The 18,956-nt window shown below is 50.8% G+C and overlaps 1 protein-coding gene across 10 annotated transcripts in view; it reads left to right on the forward strand.

Moving 5' to 3' along the window:
* DNM1 (dynamin 1) overlaps positions 1 to 18,956 on the forward strand; it is a 742,836-nt gene that overhangs the window by 662,306 nt on the left and 61,574 nt on the right. For 8 of the 10 annotated variants that reach the window (XM_078646632.1, XM_078646628.1, XM_078646630.1 and 5 more), the window contains 2 exons: positions 4,599 to 4,840; positions 7,607 to 7,822. In XM_078646632.1, coding sequence (XP_078502758.1) covers positions 4,599 to 4,840; positions 7,607 to 7,822 — 458 coding nt within the window. The remainder of the gene's footprint in view (positions 1 to 4,598; positions 4,841 to 7,606; positions 7,823 to 18,956) is intronic. The other 2 variants (XM_078646635.1, XM_078646636.1) reach the window with 1 other exon arrangement.

Consider the following 18,956-nt stretch of genomic DNA (forward strand, 5'->3'; position numbering starts at 1 on the left):
GGACTATTTGCTAACACTATCCGATACGATACATCCCCGCCTGCAAGGGTTCCTCCAGTGGATGACTCAATCACATTCAATGATGTGTTAATTAGAGCTACATCAAAATTGAACATTGACATCCCAGCGCCTACTACACCGTCCTCAGTCATCTTTGAGACTCTGCATCACAGAGCGGCATCGAGACCACGCCTACCTCGGGTCACAGGTCTGCTAGTACAGATGATGCAACTTCTCCTGATGCCTGCCTCTCTGTGAGAAGCAACCTCATGGATCCTTAAAAAATATAAGGCTCCGGACAAGGATCCACTATTCCTAAAGACTGATTCTCCACCAGACTCAGTCATCAGAGCGGCTGCTCGAAAAACGCACTCTGTCACAGTTTCATCATCAGTACCTCCAGACACGTACAGCAAGCAGATGGACGCTATAGGCAGAAAGATGTGCGGCACGTCTGCTTCTTTCATGAAACTGGCCAGTGCCTCTGCCTTGCTAGGGAGGTATGATAGGGCACTTTGGTACTCTCTGTCCAGATTCACTGACAGACTACCAAAAGAAGACAGGCAGGACTTCCTAGAAATCCTCAAAGTCGAGCAGACTAGGCTCCAACCAGGTCATTAGTGCAGCAGGGGATTCATCAGACCTAGTTGCACATGGATACTTCCACGGCATCTGTGTCAGAGGTCCTCCTGACTGCACCTCACAGCTCTAAAACCTGAGGCCCAACACAGGATTCTCAACCTTCCGTTTACAGGCAACTCTCTGTTTGGTTCTCATGCGGATGATGAAATGGCCAAAATGAAAATTGAGCTAAATACGCTCAAAGCTGTGGGCCTCGAGAAACGGAAAGAATTCCAATGAAGAAACAAGCCCTATCAACAGGGTTCAAAACCCTCACTGGGTGCCAAAACAGCAACACCAGGTCCATTCACTTTATCATACTCGCAGACTAGCTCAGGGAAGAGGACCACAGTTCAACGTACATCCTCTTCCAAAACACCAGCCAAGCAATGAGCCCTCACTTCCCCCTTCTCCGTCACCTGCTTCAGTTGGGGAAGTAGCGTAAAACACCTAAACGAGTGACTCTCCAGTACAAGCAACAAGTAGATCTTGAATATTGTTCAAAATGGTTACTTACTTCGATTCAAGTCCCCTCCTCCTGCTGTCCCATCTATAAAAGTATCATGTCACCAGTGAGTCCTCCTACGAAGCGAGGTTGCCAGTCTGCTCCGAAAGGAGACCATAGAGGAGGTCCCAATCTGCAAAAGGGGACTGGGAATATTCTCTTGCTACTCCCTGGTAAGGAGAATTCAGTCTCATTCCGAACTTGCGGCTACTCATACGAAAAGAAACATTCAGGATGCTTGCCCTTCACCAGATCTACCCCCAGCTCCACCAAGGGGACCGAATGTGTTTCATCGATCTACAGAATGCCTACTTCCATTTTCCAATTGTCAGAAAACTTGTGAAGTTTCTTCAATTCAGCGTGGCATTCAAACACTGCCAGTACAAAGTGCTCTGCCTGAAATCAGTACCACGCACATTCTCGAAATGCATGGCCGTAGAGGAAGGAGAATATTAGTCTACCCATACTAAGACGGCTGGTTCGTAAAAGATTCCTCCCTGAAACAAACATAAATGCATTATCAGTTCTGCATCAAGGCCTTCCAAGATTTAGATCCCCAGATCATTTTCAAGAAATCAATACAACACCAACCTAAAAGTTACACTACCTGGTTGCAATGCCAGACTACAGGGCTGACGAGTATGTATTTCAAAGGAGAGGTTATCCTGAATCAATCTGAAGTGTTACAATCTCCTGCACACTCCGCATCCATTTGCAAGACGCGTGGCATCTCTTCTAGGATCAATGACATTCATTGTCCCCATGCCAGGTTGCACATGAGACCTGTGCTACAAACTCTGTAAGATCAGTGGTCTCAGTTCTTAGACCGCTGGGACGACAAGCTGCATCTTTCACAAGATGCAAGACAATTGCTCCCATGGTGGTTTCAACGTCAAAACTTGTGGTAGGAGTTCCCTTTCGCCAGGACCCTTCCACCCAAAATCTCATCAAGAATGCTTTCCTCCAGGGATGGGGTGCTCACATGCGCCTCCTGTAAACACAGGGTCTGTGGTCAGATAGTATCACATGCTGGAGCTGAGGGCGGTCTATCCAGCCCTCAAGTCATTTCATCCATCTATAATGACTAACTCTCTCCTGGTCAAAACAGACAACACAACCACAATGCAGTACTTAAAACAAGCAAGGGGGTCCTCACTCTAAACAAACATGGGGAGATTCGTTCTCGTCCCCTTCCTCTGGAAGTGGCTAATGACCGGGAACTTCACAATTTTAGCCATCCAACTGCCTGGGGCACAAAACACCCAAACAGACTCTTAGTCTCACTTTCGCTAAAATGTGCGACTAGATTCTACACAATGACGTCAATCAAGACATCTTTCAAGAATGGGGACTGTCGCAAATCGACATGCATGTGGACAAAAACAACAAAAATGCCTAGACTACGCATCTAGGTTCTCCCAAACAGGATCGAAAGGAACTGCCTTTTTTATAGATTGGTCCAAGAAATGTCTACGTATTTTCCGCAATTCCGGATTCCTGTGGTAATCGACAAACGGTACAAGCCCAAGACCAGAATGATCCTTATAGCACCCGATTGGCATTGCCAGTGGAGGTTCCTGGATCTTCTTCACTTATCGGAAAGCCCACCAAAGAGGTTGTCATGCAGATAGTATCTCCTATACAAGCTCGAAGGACAGATTTTCCACCCCAATCTTTCCTCACTGAGCTTGACAGCATGGCTCCTGAATTCCATCAGTATGGACATTTAGGCCTCTCACAGGAGGGCATGGACATTCTCAGAGAGTCCATGAGACCTTCTGCCAGATGTTCCTATGCCTTCAATGGGACAGGTTCTTTGTGTGGGGTGCTCAAAATAATCCTCATCGAATCCTGGGGCAGGAGGCTGTAATTCTACTTAATCTCCTCATTTAGCAAAATCTGGTCTGCAGTGGCCATCAACTAAGGTACATCTTGCAGCCATTACAGCTTATGGAAAGTCTCCATTTCCTTTTTTCAAATGCTCGTTAAAGATTTTTAAGAGGGTCTTAAATGGTATTCCCACCGATACCATCTCCATCTCCACCGTGGGAGCTTAATGTGGTTCTCTCAAAACTCATGGGTCCTCCTTTCGAACCTATACACAAAGTATCATTACAACTCTTCACCTGGAAAGTTGCTTTTGTGGTAGTGCTTACCTAAGCACGTAGGGTCAGTGAAATCCATTCTTTATGTGCTATAGAGCCATAAACAGTAATCCACACTAACAGCGTGGTCATGAGAACCCACCCGAGTTTCCTAGTGTGATTTCTGGTTTTCAGATCAACCAGACCACTTCCCCCTTCCAACCATCTTTCCTAACCCTTCCACTTCATCGGAAAGAGCATTACACACATTTTACTTCGATAAAATTAAAAATATCAGACAATGTGACCGACTCTTCGTCAACTATGGTCCTATTAGAAGAGGCATGGCTTCCTCCAAGCATTCCATCTCTAGGTGAATAGTCTCTTGTATAGTATTTTCTTACCAGTTAGCCAACACCCACTTACCCTTCGTGAAATGGGCCGAAGATCCAGCAGGTAAGGCGGCAACCGCTGCTCTACTAAGAAATGTACCCATTTCCGTAATATTCAAAGTTGCAATGTGGAGATTGGTACAAAGTCTCTCCTGGTCCAAACATTACTGTCTAGACTCAGACAGACACTCAAGTAGGGCAGGCTTGTTTCAGAAATCTATTTGGATAAGTTGTAATATAAATATACATGTGTGTATATATATATATATATATATATATATATATATATATACACACACACACACACACCCACACACACACACACATATATATGTTATATTATGTTATGTTATTGGTTTGTTTGAGCGCGACAGCTGCCCCAGCAAAGAGGCGTCCCGGCTCTAAAGATCAACAAGTGCAGTACCGAAAGAGGAGATAGAGCCAGAACGGCGATCCTAAGGGGGAGAATATATATTATGTTATGTGTGTGGGCGGCACTATTCATTGCTCATGACTGTGATGAGGATTCCCCTGGAAGAGAACTAGGATTACAGGTAAGCAATTTATCCACATAGCTAAGTAACTTATTTTCTCCCTAAACCGAAGCTTTTGGTCTACAGGCTTACCCGAATGTTGAGATCTTCCTGCTTTATGAGGCAGTACCTGGGAGGAGAGTTCTTTCTGTGTTCACCCCATTCATTTGGAACCATCTTCGATCAAATCGATGTCTTCTCTCTGAACATGTATGTTTCTGAAAGCAGCAGAAGAGGTGGTTGTTCAGATCCTGCTACACCAGCTAGACCAGGGTCCCTTCTCTGCCTGCTGGATTCCTTCTCGAGACGTCCCCTGGGTGTACGAGCGCTTTGTAAAAAGACTTAACCAGGCAGCGGTTTCCATCCATTCACCGATCTCCCTTCCCACCTTTGGCTGGAGAGCCTGCTTAGTAATAATAGTATTAGTCTATGCAATCGGTCATGTGATCTCTTCCCTCTGCAGACTAAAGACTTCATCCATTCTGAACTGCTGGCAAACCTGTACTCTTGTGGCGATCAGAACACGCTGATGGAGGAGTCTGCTGAGCAGGCGCAGCGGCGAGATGAGATGCTGCGCATGTACCACGCCCTGAAGGAAGCTTTGATCATCACCGGTGACATCAACACCACCACGATCAGTACCCCAATGCCACCCCCCGTGGACGACTCCTGGCTCCAGGTGCAGGGCATGCCGTCCGGCCGCAGGTGAAGTACAGCGCTAACCTGTCAAATGCTTCTGGGCGCTTTGTTCCCTCTGGCCTGGGTGTGTGGGAGAGAACAGGGCAGACAGCTACTTGAAGCCAAATCCATTGGAAATCAGGGTGGATCCTCGTGGTTCTGGTCTTTGCAGCTCAGAGGCATGCGCGCAATAGATGTGCCTGATAGGGAAGGCCTGGCCACTGGAGGTTACCAATGCTGCCAGAGGTTTACAGAGGGAAAGGCGGGCACCTAAGAGTTACAGTGACTGGCAGAAGGAAGGTTGGAAGGAAGGGAGGGAGGGAAGATCCAATGAAATAAGAAGGTTGGGTGGGGTAGACAGCCCACTAGCGTTTACAAGGTGCTTTAAGGTTGAAAAAGACTGAGGGAGACACCATACAAGTCCTATTTGGCATTTGATGGTTACACATTAATAGACTCCAAGTAGTCCAAAACACTGCAGCCCGTCTGTCTCGAATGCCCCCGCCAGAACAGCCTCTCTCCCTCTTCTACAACAACTTCACTGGCTCCCAGAACGCAAACGGGTCAAATTGAAGGTATGCTGTACTGCACACTAAACGGCAAAGGTCCTGGCTATATTCAATCAATACCGGCCACCCAGACCCTTACGTTCAGGAGCTAAATCTCTACTCCTTGTTCCGCGTTTAAAAACATGCGCTTGGGTGGCAAAGCTTTCTTTCACCTCGCCCCCTTTTATGGGAATCAATTCCCCATTCATCTACGGCAATGCCCTGATCACCTTCAATTCAGAAGACTCCTCAAAACTGCACTGTTCTAAATCCTTTCTCTCTCTCTGGCCGACTGCAGCTCCTCCATAGTGGGGTGATACCCCTTTGGGGTGATTCGTGCGCTTTATAAAACAATTAATATCAAATAAAAACATATAACACAGACTAGGGAGCATATTGAGAGTGTGAGATTGGGGACAGCTGATCACTGTGGGCTACACCTGGCCAGCAGAAGGCTACAATAGGCCACAGGGCACACAGGCATTGCAGAGCGCTAGCAAGACACAGCCGGAGGCTTACAGGACTCCTTATAGCTTTCATGCCCTGGAAGATGGAGCCATCGGCTGTCGAAGGTTAGAGCAGTGCCAGCCGACCAGGAGGCAATTCAATGCCAATGGCTTCCATAGCTGTTACCACCGATCACCAAAGGGCACACAGCATACCCACCCAGACACGGTGGGCCCACAGAGGGGGTCGAAGAGACATCAGGGGCAGGAGATGAACAGAGGCAGCATGAGTCACAAAGAAGGTCCCATGTATGAATGAAGACGAGAGGCATCCCTAGGGCACTCGCTGTAGAGGGAAGATGGCATCGTGCACTGCATGGGGCAGCGTCCCCTCAGAGGGGTTACACACCAACATTAGGAGCTACAAAGGGACAGCAGGGTCAGAGAGAGGCAGCTTAGAGATGGTAAATGCTCAAGGAGGTCCCACAGGGACAAGTGGGCCACCGGGAAGGCCCATTGAGAGCAGGGTCAGAGGGGTCTGCTTGGCCACAGAAGGTGCCACAGAAATATCAGGACTCCAGGGGGGATCACACAGATAGCTGAGCTGCAAAGGAGCTACACAGACAGCAGAGCCAGAAGAAGGCAACACAGAGACAACAGGACAAAGATTCAAGGGCAAAGGGACACCACTTACAGACTGCAGGAAGGTTACATTAAGACTGACGGGTCATATGGAGGTCAGCAAAAGAAAGGGAGGTCATGCTGAGATAACGGGGTCACTGTGTGGTCCCACAGACAGCAGGGCCATGAGAAGGGCCCCAGAGACAGTAGGGCCACAGGGAGATCACAGAGAGAGAAACTAACACTGAAGGGTCACAAAGAGTCAGCAGGGGCCACAAGAAGGGCCCCCAGAGACACTAGGGCCACAGGGAGGTCACAGAGAGATAAACTAACACTGAGAGGTCACACAGAGTCAGCAGGGGCCACAAGAAGGGCCCCCAGAGACACTAGGGCCACAGGGAGGTCACAGAGAGATAAACTAACACTGAGAGGTCACAAAGAGTCAGCAGGGGTCACGAGAAGGGCCCCAGAGACACTAGGGCCACAGGGAGATCACAGAGAGAGAAACTGACACTGAGAGGTCACAAAGAGTCAGCAGGGGCCACGGGATCACAAGGCGGACACACGGACAGCAGGGCCACGAGGAGGTCACAAAAAACAGTAGGGCCAAAGAGATATTGCACACAGACTACAGGGCTATGAGGATTCTCCCATGAAGGCCACACAGCGGTGGTCGATAGGAAGATCCCAAACAGACTGCATGGCCACGGGAGGAGAACGCAGACCGCAAAGCTTCAGAGGAGCTGTTTATTGGGGGTGGTAAGGTCACGCAGGAGCTTGGTGACGGCACAGGGCCATCAGACCCCATGTGTGGAGAGTAAGGTGTGGGGGAATGAACAAGGTGAGGGCTGTAACTAGGGCTGCCAAGGGCTGCAGGGGAGCTACTGTATGTAATGCTGTGGGTTGGCATGTAGGAGGAACAGAAACTCGCAGACAGCTTGATGTTGATGTTGAGTTTGTGGTTGCGGGGACATGGCTACAGTTGTGTATGCTGAGGGGTGTAGAAAGCAGCTCGCTCATGGTTTGGGGGCCCTGACCACAGTGGCGGTCACAGATGGCAGTGGCGAGCGGTGTTCTTTGTTGGGCGGAAATGACACAGGGTGGAGGCCACCTAAGCAGCGAGGTGCTGGTGAGATGTTTCAAGGGTCCATAGCATGTTCTCACTTGTATATTTGCAGGTCTCCCGCATCCAGTCCGACGCCGCAGCGGAGAGCTCCAGCTGTCCCTCCAACCAGGCCTGGATCTCGGGGCCCCGCTCCAGGACCCCCTCCTGCTGGATCCACTTTAGGTAGTGCCCCACCAGTTCCCTCCAGACCAGGGGCTTCCCCCGATCCTTTCGGGCCTCCACCTCAGATTCCATCCCGGCCCAACCGCGCTCCCCCAGGTGTCCCCAGGTAAGTCATGAGGTGCTCAACTGGTGCACAGGTGGAAGCCCTGTGTTTGAAGTTGCAGCCCACGTACAAGCACTGTCTTTCGGCCCTGTAGATTCACGCAGTGAGCTTACTGAACTGTAAGATGAAAAAAAGAGAGAGGGCTCCACGTCCCCACCTCCGTGTCTTTCATTGTGGAAGACAATGTTACTTTGCTTTGATGGAGGGGAGACCCTGATCACAAAGTGGGTGAGATATCCGGGAGCTTCTTGGTGTGGCACAGGGAGGCATCACATGATGAGCAAGGTATGAAGTGGGCAACTCACTGTGACTGACAGGAGGAGGTGATGAGATGAAGTACTAAGAGGGCTCCTCAGTGCCACTAAGTGGAGTCTGGGATCACAGATGAGGTGACATACTAAGGGAGTATCTCATTGTGACAGAGAGTCGCGACGACTGAGGGGAGTGGGAGAATGAGATCAGGTCCCAAGGGCGCTCCTTGGTGCCACTTAGAGTGTGGGATCGCACAGTGAGGTGGCGACTAAGAAGGCTTATCAGATCCAGGAGATGATGTGGGCGCTGAGATGTGCCTGAGTGGAGATAGGATCACAGAAATCAGTTACCAAGGGGCATATCCCCATCACTCACAGGAGGCACTGAACAAGAGAGTAAAGGGCAGGCAGGGCATTACAGCAGAAGATGAGCAGACAGTTGGGAAGATTGACATAAATGAGGGGAGTCTGGATAAAAGAAGTGATACCAACACGGCCTTTCAACTTGGCTGACCAGAGGCAGCGTGACACAAGGCAATGAGGCGAAGTGCTCAGGATGGGCTGCAATGTCACTGAATGGAATCACATTTGAGACAAGAGTATACCTCAGAATCTGAATCACTAGAGTTGAACATAACATGTGATAAGGAGGCAGAGATTATTCAAGAAATGAGACATGGGCTACAGAGAGCTGTCTTGGTGGGACAGGGTCTTTTCTGAATGTGACAGTATGAGACCAATGCTTGTGGAATTGTGGCACTCTCAGACCAAGGCTTTGTAATAGATACTTCTAAACACAGATTCCTCCCCTTTAGAATAGCCTAGGCACCAGACTGGACCCTGAATATTCTCGCAGCAGTGTCTCCTGAGTACTGACAGGCGCCACAGTGCGACTCCCCTGCTATCTCATACATGCCTTCATGTGACGCAGTGACTGTATATAGGCGCCACCCTTGCATGTGGATATTAGTTCCTTTATTTCTGTGTCCTTTGATGCGAATCCAGAGCTCGGATTCCATTTTTCTCAATTCTCCTGCGACTCTTAAGACTGTGTATGAAGAAGGATGTTTTCCCCAAAGATGGCAAGATTCAAGCCATGCTGCACCTACAGAAAGAACTTGTCACTTATCAACCCGCACAATGTGTGTCTAGGCTCTAGTCATGATCCGAAGTTGCGTGAGAAATGTGCCCTCATCCACCCGAAAGTGATCACCCACCTGCCCTCACCTCTACAGACGCTCCCTGCTGTTTGCCGCATGCATCTTCATTCACCTGCCCTCACCTCCACAGACGCTTCCTGATGTTCACCGCACACACATTCCTTCACCTCTACAGACGCTACCTGCTGTTCGCCGCTCGCATCTTCATTCACCCACCTGCCCTCACCTCTACAGACGCTACCTGCTGTTCACCGCACGCATCTTCATTCACCTGCCCTTACCGCTACAGACGCTACCTGCTGTTCACCGCACGCATCTTCATTCACCCACCTACCCTCACCTCTACAGGCGCTACCTGCTGTTCTCCGCTCGCATCTTCATTCACCTGCCTTCCTCTACAGATGCTACCTGCTGTTTGCCGCACGCATCTTCATTCACCTGCCCTCACCTCTACAGATGCTGCCTGCTGTTCTCCGCTCGCATCTTCATTCACCTGCCCTCACCTCTACAGACGCTACCTGCTGTTCTCCAATCGCATCTTCATTCACCTGCCCTGAGCTCTACAGACGCTACCTGCTGTTCGCCGCACGCATCTTCATTCACCTGCCCTCACCTCTATAGATGCTACCTGCTGTTCTCCGCTCGAATCTTCATTCACCTGCCTTCCTTTACAGACGCTACCTGCTGTTTGCCGCACGCATCTTCATTCACCCACCTGCCCTCACCTCTACAGATGCTTCCTGCTGTTCTCCGCTCGCATCTTCATTCACCTGCCTTCCTCTACAGACGCTACCTGCTGTTCGCCGCACACATCGTCATTTACCTGCCCTCAGCTCTATAGACGCTTCCTGCTGTTCACCGCACGCATCTTCATTCACCCACCTGCCCTCACCTCTACAGATGCTACCTGCTGTTCTCCGCTCTCATCTTCATTCACCTGCCCTCACCTCTACAGATGCTACCTGCTGTTCTCCGCTCGCATCTTCATTCACCTGCCTTCCTCTACAGACGCTACCTGCTGTTTGCCGCACGCATCTTCATTCACCCACCTGCCCTCACCTCTACAGATGCTACCTGCTGTTCGCCGCATGCATCTTCATTCACCTGCCCTCACCTCTACAGTTGCTGCCTGCTGTTCTCCGCTCGCATCTTCATTCACCTGCCCTCACCTCTACAGTTGCTACCTGCTGTTCTCCGCTCGCATCTTCATTCACCCACCTGCCCTCACCTCTACAGTTGCTACCTGCTGTTCTCCGCACGCATCTTCATTCACCCACCTGCCCTCACCTCTACAGATGCTACCTGCTGTTCGCCGCATGCATCTTCATTCACCTACCCTCACCTCTACAGTTGCTGCCTGCTGTTCTCCGCTCGCATCTTCATTCACCTGCCCTCACCTCTACAGTTGCTACCCGCTGTTCTCCGCTCGCATCTTCATTCACCTGCCTTCCTCTACAGACGCTACCTGCTGTTTGCCGCACGCATCTTCATTCACCCACCTGCCCTCACCTCTACAGATGCTACCTGCTGTTTGCCGCACGCATCTTCATTCACCTGCCCTCACCTCTACAGTTGCTGCCTGCTGTTCTCCGCTCGCATCTTCATTCACCTGCCCTCACCTCTACAGACGCTACCTGCTGTTCTCCAATCGCATCTTCATTCACCTGCCCTGAGCTCTACAGACGCTACCTGCTGTTCGCCGCACGCATCTTCATTCACCTGCCCTCACCTCTATAGATGCTACCTGCTGTTCTCCGCTCGAATCTTCATTCACCTGCCTTCCTTTACAGACGCTACCTGCTGTTTGCCGCACGCATCTTCATTCACCCACCTGCCCTCACCTCTACAGATGCTTCCTGCTGTTCTCCGCTCGCATCTTCATTCACCTGCCTTCCTCTACAGACGCTACCTGCTGTTCGCCGCACACATCGTCATTTACCTGCCCTCAGCTCTATAGACGCTTCCTGCTGTTCACCGCACGCATCTTCATTCACCCACCTGCCCTCACCTCTACAGATGCTACCTGCTGTTCTCCGCTCTCATCTTCATTCACCTGCCCTCACCTCTACAGATGCTACCTGCTGTTCTCCGCTCGCATCTTCATTCACCTGCCTTCCTCTACAGACGCTACCTGCTGTTTGCCGCACGCATCTTCATTCACCCACCTGCCCTCACCTCTACAGATGCTACCTGCTGTTCGCCGCATGCATCTTCATTCACCTGCCCTCACCTCTACAGTTGCTACCTGCTGTTCACCGCACACATCTTCATTCACCTGCCCTCACCTCTACAGACGCTACCTGCTGTTCACCGCACGCATCTTCATTCACCTGCCCTCAGCTCTACAGACGCTACCTGCTGTTCGCCGCACGCATCTTCATTCACCCACCTGCGCTCACCTCTACAGACGCGACCTGCTGTTCTCCGCACGCATCTTCATTCACCCACCTGCCCTCACCTCCACAGATGCTACCTGCTGTTTGCCGCACGCATCTTCATTCACCTGCCCTCACCTCTACAGACGCTACCTGCTGTTCACCGCACGCATCTTCATTCACCTGCCCTCAGCTCTACAGACGCTACCTGCTGTTCACCGCACGCATCTTCATTCACCTGCCCTCAGCTCTACAGACGCTACCTGCTGTTCGCCGCACGCATCTTCATTCACCCACCTGCCCTCACCTCCACAGATGCTACCTGCTGTTTGCCGCACACATCTTCATTCACCTGCCCTCACCTCTTCAGACGGTACCTGCTGTTCGCCGCACGCATCTTCATTTACCCACCTGCCCTCACCTCCACAGATGCTACCTGCTGTTCTCCGCTCGCATCTTCATTCACCTGCCCTCACCTCTACAGACGCTACCTGCTGCTCTCCGCTCGCATCTTCATTCACCTGCCTTCCTCTACAGACGCTACCTGCTGTTCGCCGCACGCATCTTCATTCACCCACCTGCCCTCACCTCTACAGATGCTACCTGCTGTTCGCCGCATGCATCTTCATTCACCTACCCTCACCTCTACAGTTGCTGCCTGCTGTTCTCCGCTCGCATCTTCATTCACCTGCCCTCACCTCTACAGTTGCTACCCGCTGTTCTCCGCTCGCATCTTCATTCACCTGCCTTCCTCTACAGACGCTACCTGCTGTTTGCCGCACGCATCTTCATTCACCCACCTGCCCTCACCTCTACAGATGCTACCTGCTGTTTGCCGCACGCATCTTCATTCACCTGCCCTCACCTCTACAGTTGCTGCCTGCTGTTCTCCGCTCGCATCTTCATTCACCTGCCCTCACCTCTACAGACGCTACCTGCTGTTCTCCAATCGCATCTTCATTCACCTGCCCTGAGCTCTACAGACGCTACCTGCTGTTCGCCGCACGCATCTTCATTCACCTGCCCTCACCTCTATAGATGCTACCTGCTGTTCTCCGCTCGAATCTTCATTCACCTGCCTTCCTTTACAGACGCTACCTGCTGTTTGCCGCACGCATCTTCATTCACCCACCTGCCCTCACCTCTACAGATGCTTCCTGCTGTTCTCCGCTCGCATCTTCATTCACCTGCCTTCCTCTACAGACGCTACCTGCTGTTCGCCGCACACATCGTCATTTACCTGCCCTCAGCTCTATAGACGCTTCCTGCTGTTCACCGCACGCATCTTCATTCACCCACCTGCCCTCACCTCTACAGATGCTACCTGCTGTTCTCCGCTCTCATCTTCATTCACCTGCCCTCACCTCTACAGATGCTACCTGCTGTTCTCCGCTCGCATCTTCATTCACCTGCCTTCCTCTACAGACGCTACCTGCTGTTTGCCGCACGCATCTTCATTCACCCACCTGCCCTCACCTCTACAGATGCTACCTGCTGTTCGCCGCATGCATCTTCATTCACCTGCCCTCACCTCTACAGTTGCTACCTGCTGTTCACCGCACACATCTTCATTCACCTGCCCTCACCTCTACAGACGCTACCTGCTGTTCACCGCACGCATCTTCATTCACCTGCCCTCAGCTCTACAGACGCTACCTGCTGTTCGCCGCACGCATCTTCATTCACCCACCTGCGCTCACCTCTACAGACGCGACCTGCTGTTCTCCGCTCTCATCTTCATTCACCTGCCCTCACCTCTACAGATGCTACCTGCTGTTCTCCGCTCGCATCTTCATTCACCTGCCTTCCTCTACAGACGCTACCTGCTGTTTGCCGCACGCATCTTCATTCACCCACCTGCCCTCACCTCTACAGATGCTACCTGCTGTTCGCCGCATGCATCTTCATTCACCTGCCCTCACCTCTACAGTTGCTACCTGCTGTTCACCGCACACATCTTCATTCACCTGCCCTCACCTCTACAGACGCTACCTGCTGTTCACCGCACGCATCTTCATTCACCTGCCCTCAGCTCTACAGACGCTACCTGCTGTTCGCCGCACGCATCTTCATTTACCCACCTGCCCTCACCTCCACAGATGCTACCTGCTGTTCTCCGCTCGCATCTTCATTCACCTGCCCTCACCTCTACAGACGCTACCTGCTGCTCTCCGCTCGCATCTTCATTCACCTGCCTTCCTCTACAGACGCTACCTGCTGTTCGCCGCACGCATCGTCATTTACCCACCTGCCCTCACCTCTACAGGTGCTACCTTCTGTTCGCCGCACGCATCTTCATTCACCCACCTGCCCTCACCTCTACAGATGCTACCTTCTGTTTGCCGCACGCATCGTCATTTACCCACCTGCCCTCACCTCTACAGATGCTACCTTCTGTTCGCCGCACGCATCTTCATTCACCCACCTGCCCTCACCTCTACAGATGCTACCTGCTGTTCGCCGCACGCATCTTCATTCACCTGCCCTCTCCTCTACAGATGCTACCTGCTGTTCTCCGCTCGCATCTTCATTCACCTGCCTTCCTCTACAGACGCTACCTGCTGTTCGCCGCACGCATCGTCATTCACCTGCCCTCACCTCTACAGATGCTACCTGCTGTTCACCGCACGCATCTTCATTCACCTGCCCTCAACTCTACAGATGCTACCTGCTGTTCTCCGCTCGCATCTTCATTCACCTGCCTTCCTCTACAGACGCTACCTGCTGTTCGCCGCACGCATCGTCATTCACCTGCCCTCACCTCTACAGACGCTACTTGCTGTTCACCATCCGGACAGATAAATTCCAATTCGCCTTCAACCTTACATTGGCTCCTCAAGCGTTCATGAAAATGATGCCCGTGGTCAAAGCTAGGCTTTGGAGGTCATAAAGAAATGCATTCCCATACCGCGATGTCTAGCTGTACAAGGTAGGCTTGTCACAGTCAGTTGCATACCACCTCCAGACAATGGCTAGCCGCTTGACCTCTTTTGGGTGTCCATCAGCTAAGCAGAGTACCACCTGGGCCCTTCGAAGAGGATTTCCTTCATAGGGTCTATCGTAGACATGGAGACGTTTGAGGCCTTTCCACCAACACAACAAGCCTGGGACATTCAGGACTGTTTCAGGCTCAATCCAAGGCCTCTGTGAGGAAGGTTCTTGGGCTTTTTGAACTCCTCGTTCTCTTACGTTCTGTGTATTTAATGCATACTGTCACCCACAAGGGTATCCTGGCGCTGAGCAAGTGTGTCTTAATTGAAAAGCCAGGTCTTCAGCTTCTTGCTGAATTCAAGAAAGAGGAGGATGCTCTGATGTGGAGTGGGAGGTCAATCTATGCTTTATGTCTACATCCATCGCACTTAAAACTGCCAGATGGACGATCAGCTCTTTGATGGGTTCATTAGAGCGAAGAATGGGAAAGCAGTGCACAAATGGGCCAGGTCCAGATAGATCGTACTCTGCATTAAGATCTGATACCAACTGGCCAAGAAGCAACCCCCGGAAGCTTGCGGGCTCATTCCACTAGAGACAAAGCTGCTACTATTGCTCTAGCTCTTGGCGTCCCAGTCATGGACATGAGTCAGGCTGCGACATCAGCCATCCTGCACATGTTTACCAAACACTACTGCCTTGGCAGACAGGTCCATCATGACGGGAACTTTGCCCCTTGAGTCCTCCAAGACCTTTTGATCGGAGGAGGGGAGGCATAGCTGTGGTATTGATTCTAGGGTAAGGAATCTGCAGCTAGAAGTCTCTGATAGATAAACAAGTTACTTACCTTCGGTAATGCCTTATCTGGTAGACATTTTATCTAGTTGCAGATTCCTTACCGACCTTCCCATCCTCCCCGTTCTGTGAACCAGTTTCTCTTTCTAAAAGTGTCCCCATAGGCCCTTAGTGTCTGCACACTGGATTTTCAGCCTTCTGACATGGCTGTGTTTTTCTGGCACTGAAATAGTAACGTAAAGAAACTGAAGTCACTGTGCTGGGGTGGCACCCCTACAGACACCGCACACCTCACTTTTGGCACCGCCTTCCAGTGTGCATTGGTACTGCTCAAGATTTTCCGGATCCAGTCTGATGTCTGTGGAATATTCCAAGGTAAAGAATCTGCGGCTAGACAGACTCTCTACCAGACGAGGTGTTACCAATGGTAAGTAACTTGTTAATTTGGAAGTACGTAAACTGTGTCTTTTCGCCTGGGTATTCGTTTTTTGTGCAGTCCGGTATCTTTACGGGTTGGAATATGTTGCCCTTTTCATCACCATCCCATAAACAGAATCCCATCTCTCAGCTAAACATCAGCACTTTAACATGGAAAGCAGCCGGGCCTGAGATATTGAAGACATTCTGCATCTGCAACCACAAAAAGAGCATGTAGCTGTTGTAAAACGTTGATCCAACTCGTCTACTCCCCTTAATAAACAGAGATCTTGTACCTGATGTACAGTGTCTTTTCTATCCAAGGCATCTCTGCTCCCCGAGTAACCACACAAAGCGGGTTTGCAGCTGACGCACACAGTGCCTTTCCAATTGAGGGTACCTCTGGTCCTCTGAGTAACCACACAAAGCAAGTCTGCAGCTGATGCCCATAGTGTATGTACGATCCAGGGTTCTAGTTCACGGAGTAAGAACACCAAGCGAGTCGGTAGTTGATGCACACAGGGCATCTCTGATCCTCTGAGTAACCATACAAAGTGAGTCTGTGACTGATGCACACAGTGCCTCTCTGGTATAGAGCATCTTCACACCCTTGAGTAACCCCACACCGATAGTGTGCAGCCGATGCACAATGTTTGTTCTGCTCCAGGGCTCTCCTGCCCTGAGGATCCACCAAAAGCATGATTGCAGGTCATGCAGAGTGTCTTTTCGATCTAGGACGTCTCTGCTCCTCTAAGTGTCCACTCAAAGTGAGTCTGCTGCTATTGAATAGAATCTCTCTCCAATCCAGAGCATCTCAGCACCTATGAGTTACCACACAAAGCAAGTCTGCGGCTGATGCACACAGTCTCTCTGATCCAGAGCATCTCTACCCCACTGAGTAACCACATTAAGCGAGCCTGCAACTGATGCATGCAGAGTTTCTCTGATCCTTGGCCTCTCCCGTGACTAACCACATTAATCGAGCCTGCAGCTGATGCACGCAGTGTTTCTCTGATCCAGGGCCTCTCCGCTCCCGCGACTAACCACATTAAGCGAGCCTGCAGCTGATGCACGCAGTGTTTCTCTGATCCAGGACCTCTCCCCTGAGTAACCACATTAGGCGAGCCTGCAGCTGATGCACGCAGTGTTTCTCTGATCCAGGGCCTCTCCCGCGACTAACCACATTAAGCGAGCCTGCAGCTGATGCACGCCATGTTTCTCTGATCCAGGACCTCTCCGCTCCCATCACTAACCACATTAAGCGAGCCTGCAGCTGATGCACGCAGTGTTTCTCTGATCCAGGGCCTCTCCGCTCCTGTGACTAACCACATTAATCGAGCCTGCAGCTGATGCACGCAGTGTTTCTCTGATCCAGGGCCTCTCTGCTCCCCTGAGTAACCACATTAAGCGAGCCTGCAGCTGATGCATGCAGTGTTTCTCTGATCCAGGACCTCTCACGTGACTAACCACATTAGGCGAGCCTGCAGCTGATGCATGCAGTGTTTCTCTGATCCAGGACCTCTCCCGTGTCTAACCACATTAAGCGAGCCTGCAGCTGATGCACGCAGTGTTTCTCTGATCCAGGGCCTCTCCGCTCCCGCGACTAACCACATTAAGCAAGCCTGCAACTGATGCACGCAGTGTTTCTCTGATCCAGGGCCTCTACGCTTTCATAAGTAACCACATTAATCGAGCCTGCAGCTGATGCACGCAGTGTTTCTCTGACCCAAGGTCCCTCCGCTCACTTGAGTAACCACATTAAGTGAGCCTGCAACTGATGCACGTAGTGTTTCTCTGACCAGGGCCTCTCCTGTGACTAACCACATTAATCGAGCCTGCAACTGATGCACGCAGTGTTTCTCTGACCCAAGGTCCCTCTGCTCCCTTGAGCAACCACATTAATCAAGCCTGCAACTGATACACGCAGTGTTTCACTGACCCAAGGTCCCTCTGCTCCCTTGAGTAACCACATTAATCGAGCCTGCAGCTGATGCACGCAGTGTTTGTCTGACCAGGGCCTCTCCGCGCTGAGGTGCCGGGTTTTTAGGAACCCGGTGGTGCCAGGGGGTAGCACCCGAGGACCTCTGAGTTCTCCCTTGTTCCGGACCACAGAAACACGGAGTCTTCTAGTTACCGTCAAAGATCAAGTTTTATTGGTAGCTACCAAGTAACACGTGTCCCAGAAGTACACCACACGGAGTGTAGGTTCTCGGGAGACTGTTCGTTTTTACAGAACCAGCCGTCTCCTTATATACAAAAATAATAGCTGCAAGCAAGAATTCCTGAGTTTATGATATGGCTATACACATATTTCTACAATAATACAAAGAGCAGAGTCATGTAAGCAAGCCCATATTTTAGATGTCCAGTTTGTTGATAGATTACCCAGTTAGGCCTGGAACTCCCATCAGATATCGATGAAACCTTAATAAAGAAAGGTACAACCCAGTCATAAAACTGGCCATAAACAAGGAATGTGGACAGGTGCATGTTTGCAGAAAGCATGGTCTGTATGTCGTGAATGGTTTGTGGAATGTTATGTATTGATGCTATCGTATTCGGCCACTGGGCGAGGAGCTGCCCAAACAGGTTTGGCCGAAGGCAATGGAGTCAGTTGGGACAGGTCAGGGGGAAGTCACGAAAAGGTGGACGTGTCCCTCTTGATCAAGCTCGACCTTTAATTGACTTAACATGAGGGCAAGATGCAAGATGGATGCCGTTCACAAAATGGAGTTTAAGGGATGGGGACGGAAACTACGATTTTGGGGTGTTGGCAACCCTCGATTGTGACGCAAATACATAGGAATGATGTCCTAATTATTATCGGTTCATAGATACCAAAATCGTCTTGGTGCGTTGAGATTTTGTGACACGGGTATTGGACCTCGATATCGGGAGAACACCAGGGTCCGGATTTTCGAGAACCACAGACCCTCCTTTTGCCCTCATATAAGGCAATAACTCATGCTAATCTGAGTCCAAATCGGTATGAAGAAATTCGTGGAGATGTTGCTGTAGCATCATTCTGTTACTCAGCTCGTCCTGTGACACAGGCTTCCGTACACACGAGGTAGCACAGAGGCCACATAGTGCAGGAGCACACTGTATACATAGGCAAAACATGAACAGAAGTGCCAAGGTCATCCCAATGAAGATCAAAACTTTCCATCCCCAGGCAGTGATCAGCTCCCAGAACCACCCCAGCAGG

The sequence above is a fragment of the Lissotriton helveticus genome, chromosome 5_2 (genome assembly GCF_964261635.1).
Source record: "Lissotriton helveticus chromosome 5_2, aLisHel1.1, whole genome shotgun sequence".
NCBI lineage: Eukaryota > Metazoa > Chordata > Amphibia > Caudata > Salamandridae > Lissotriton > Lissotriton helveticus.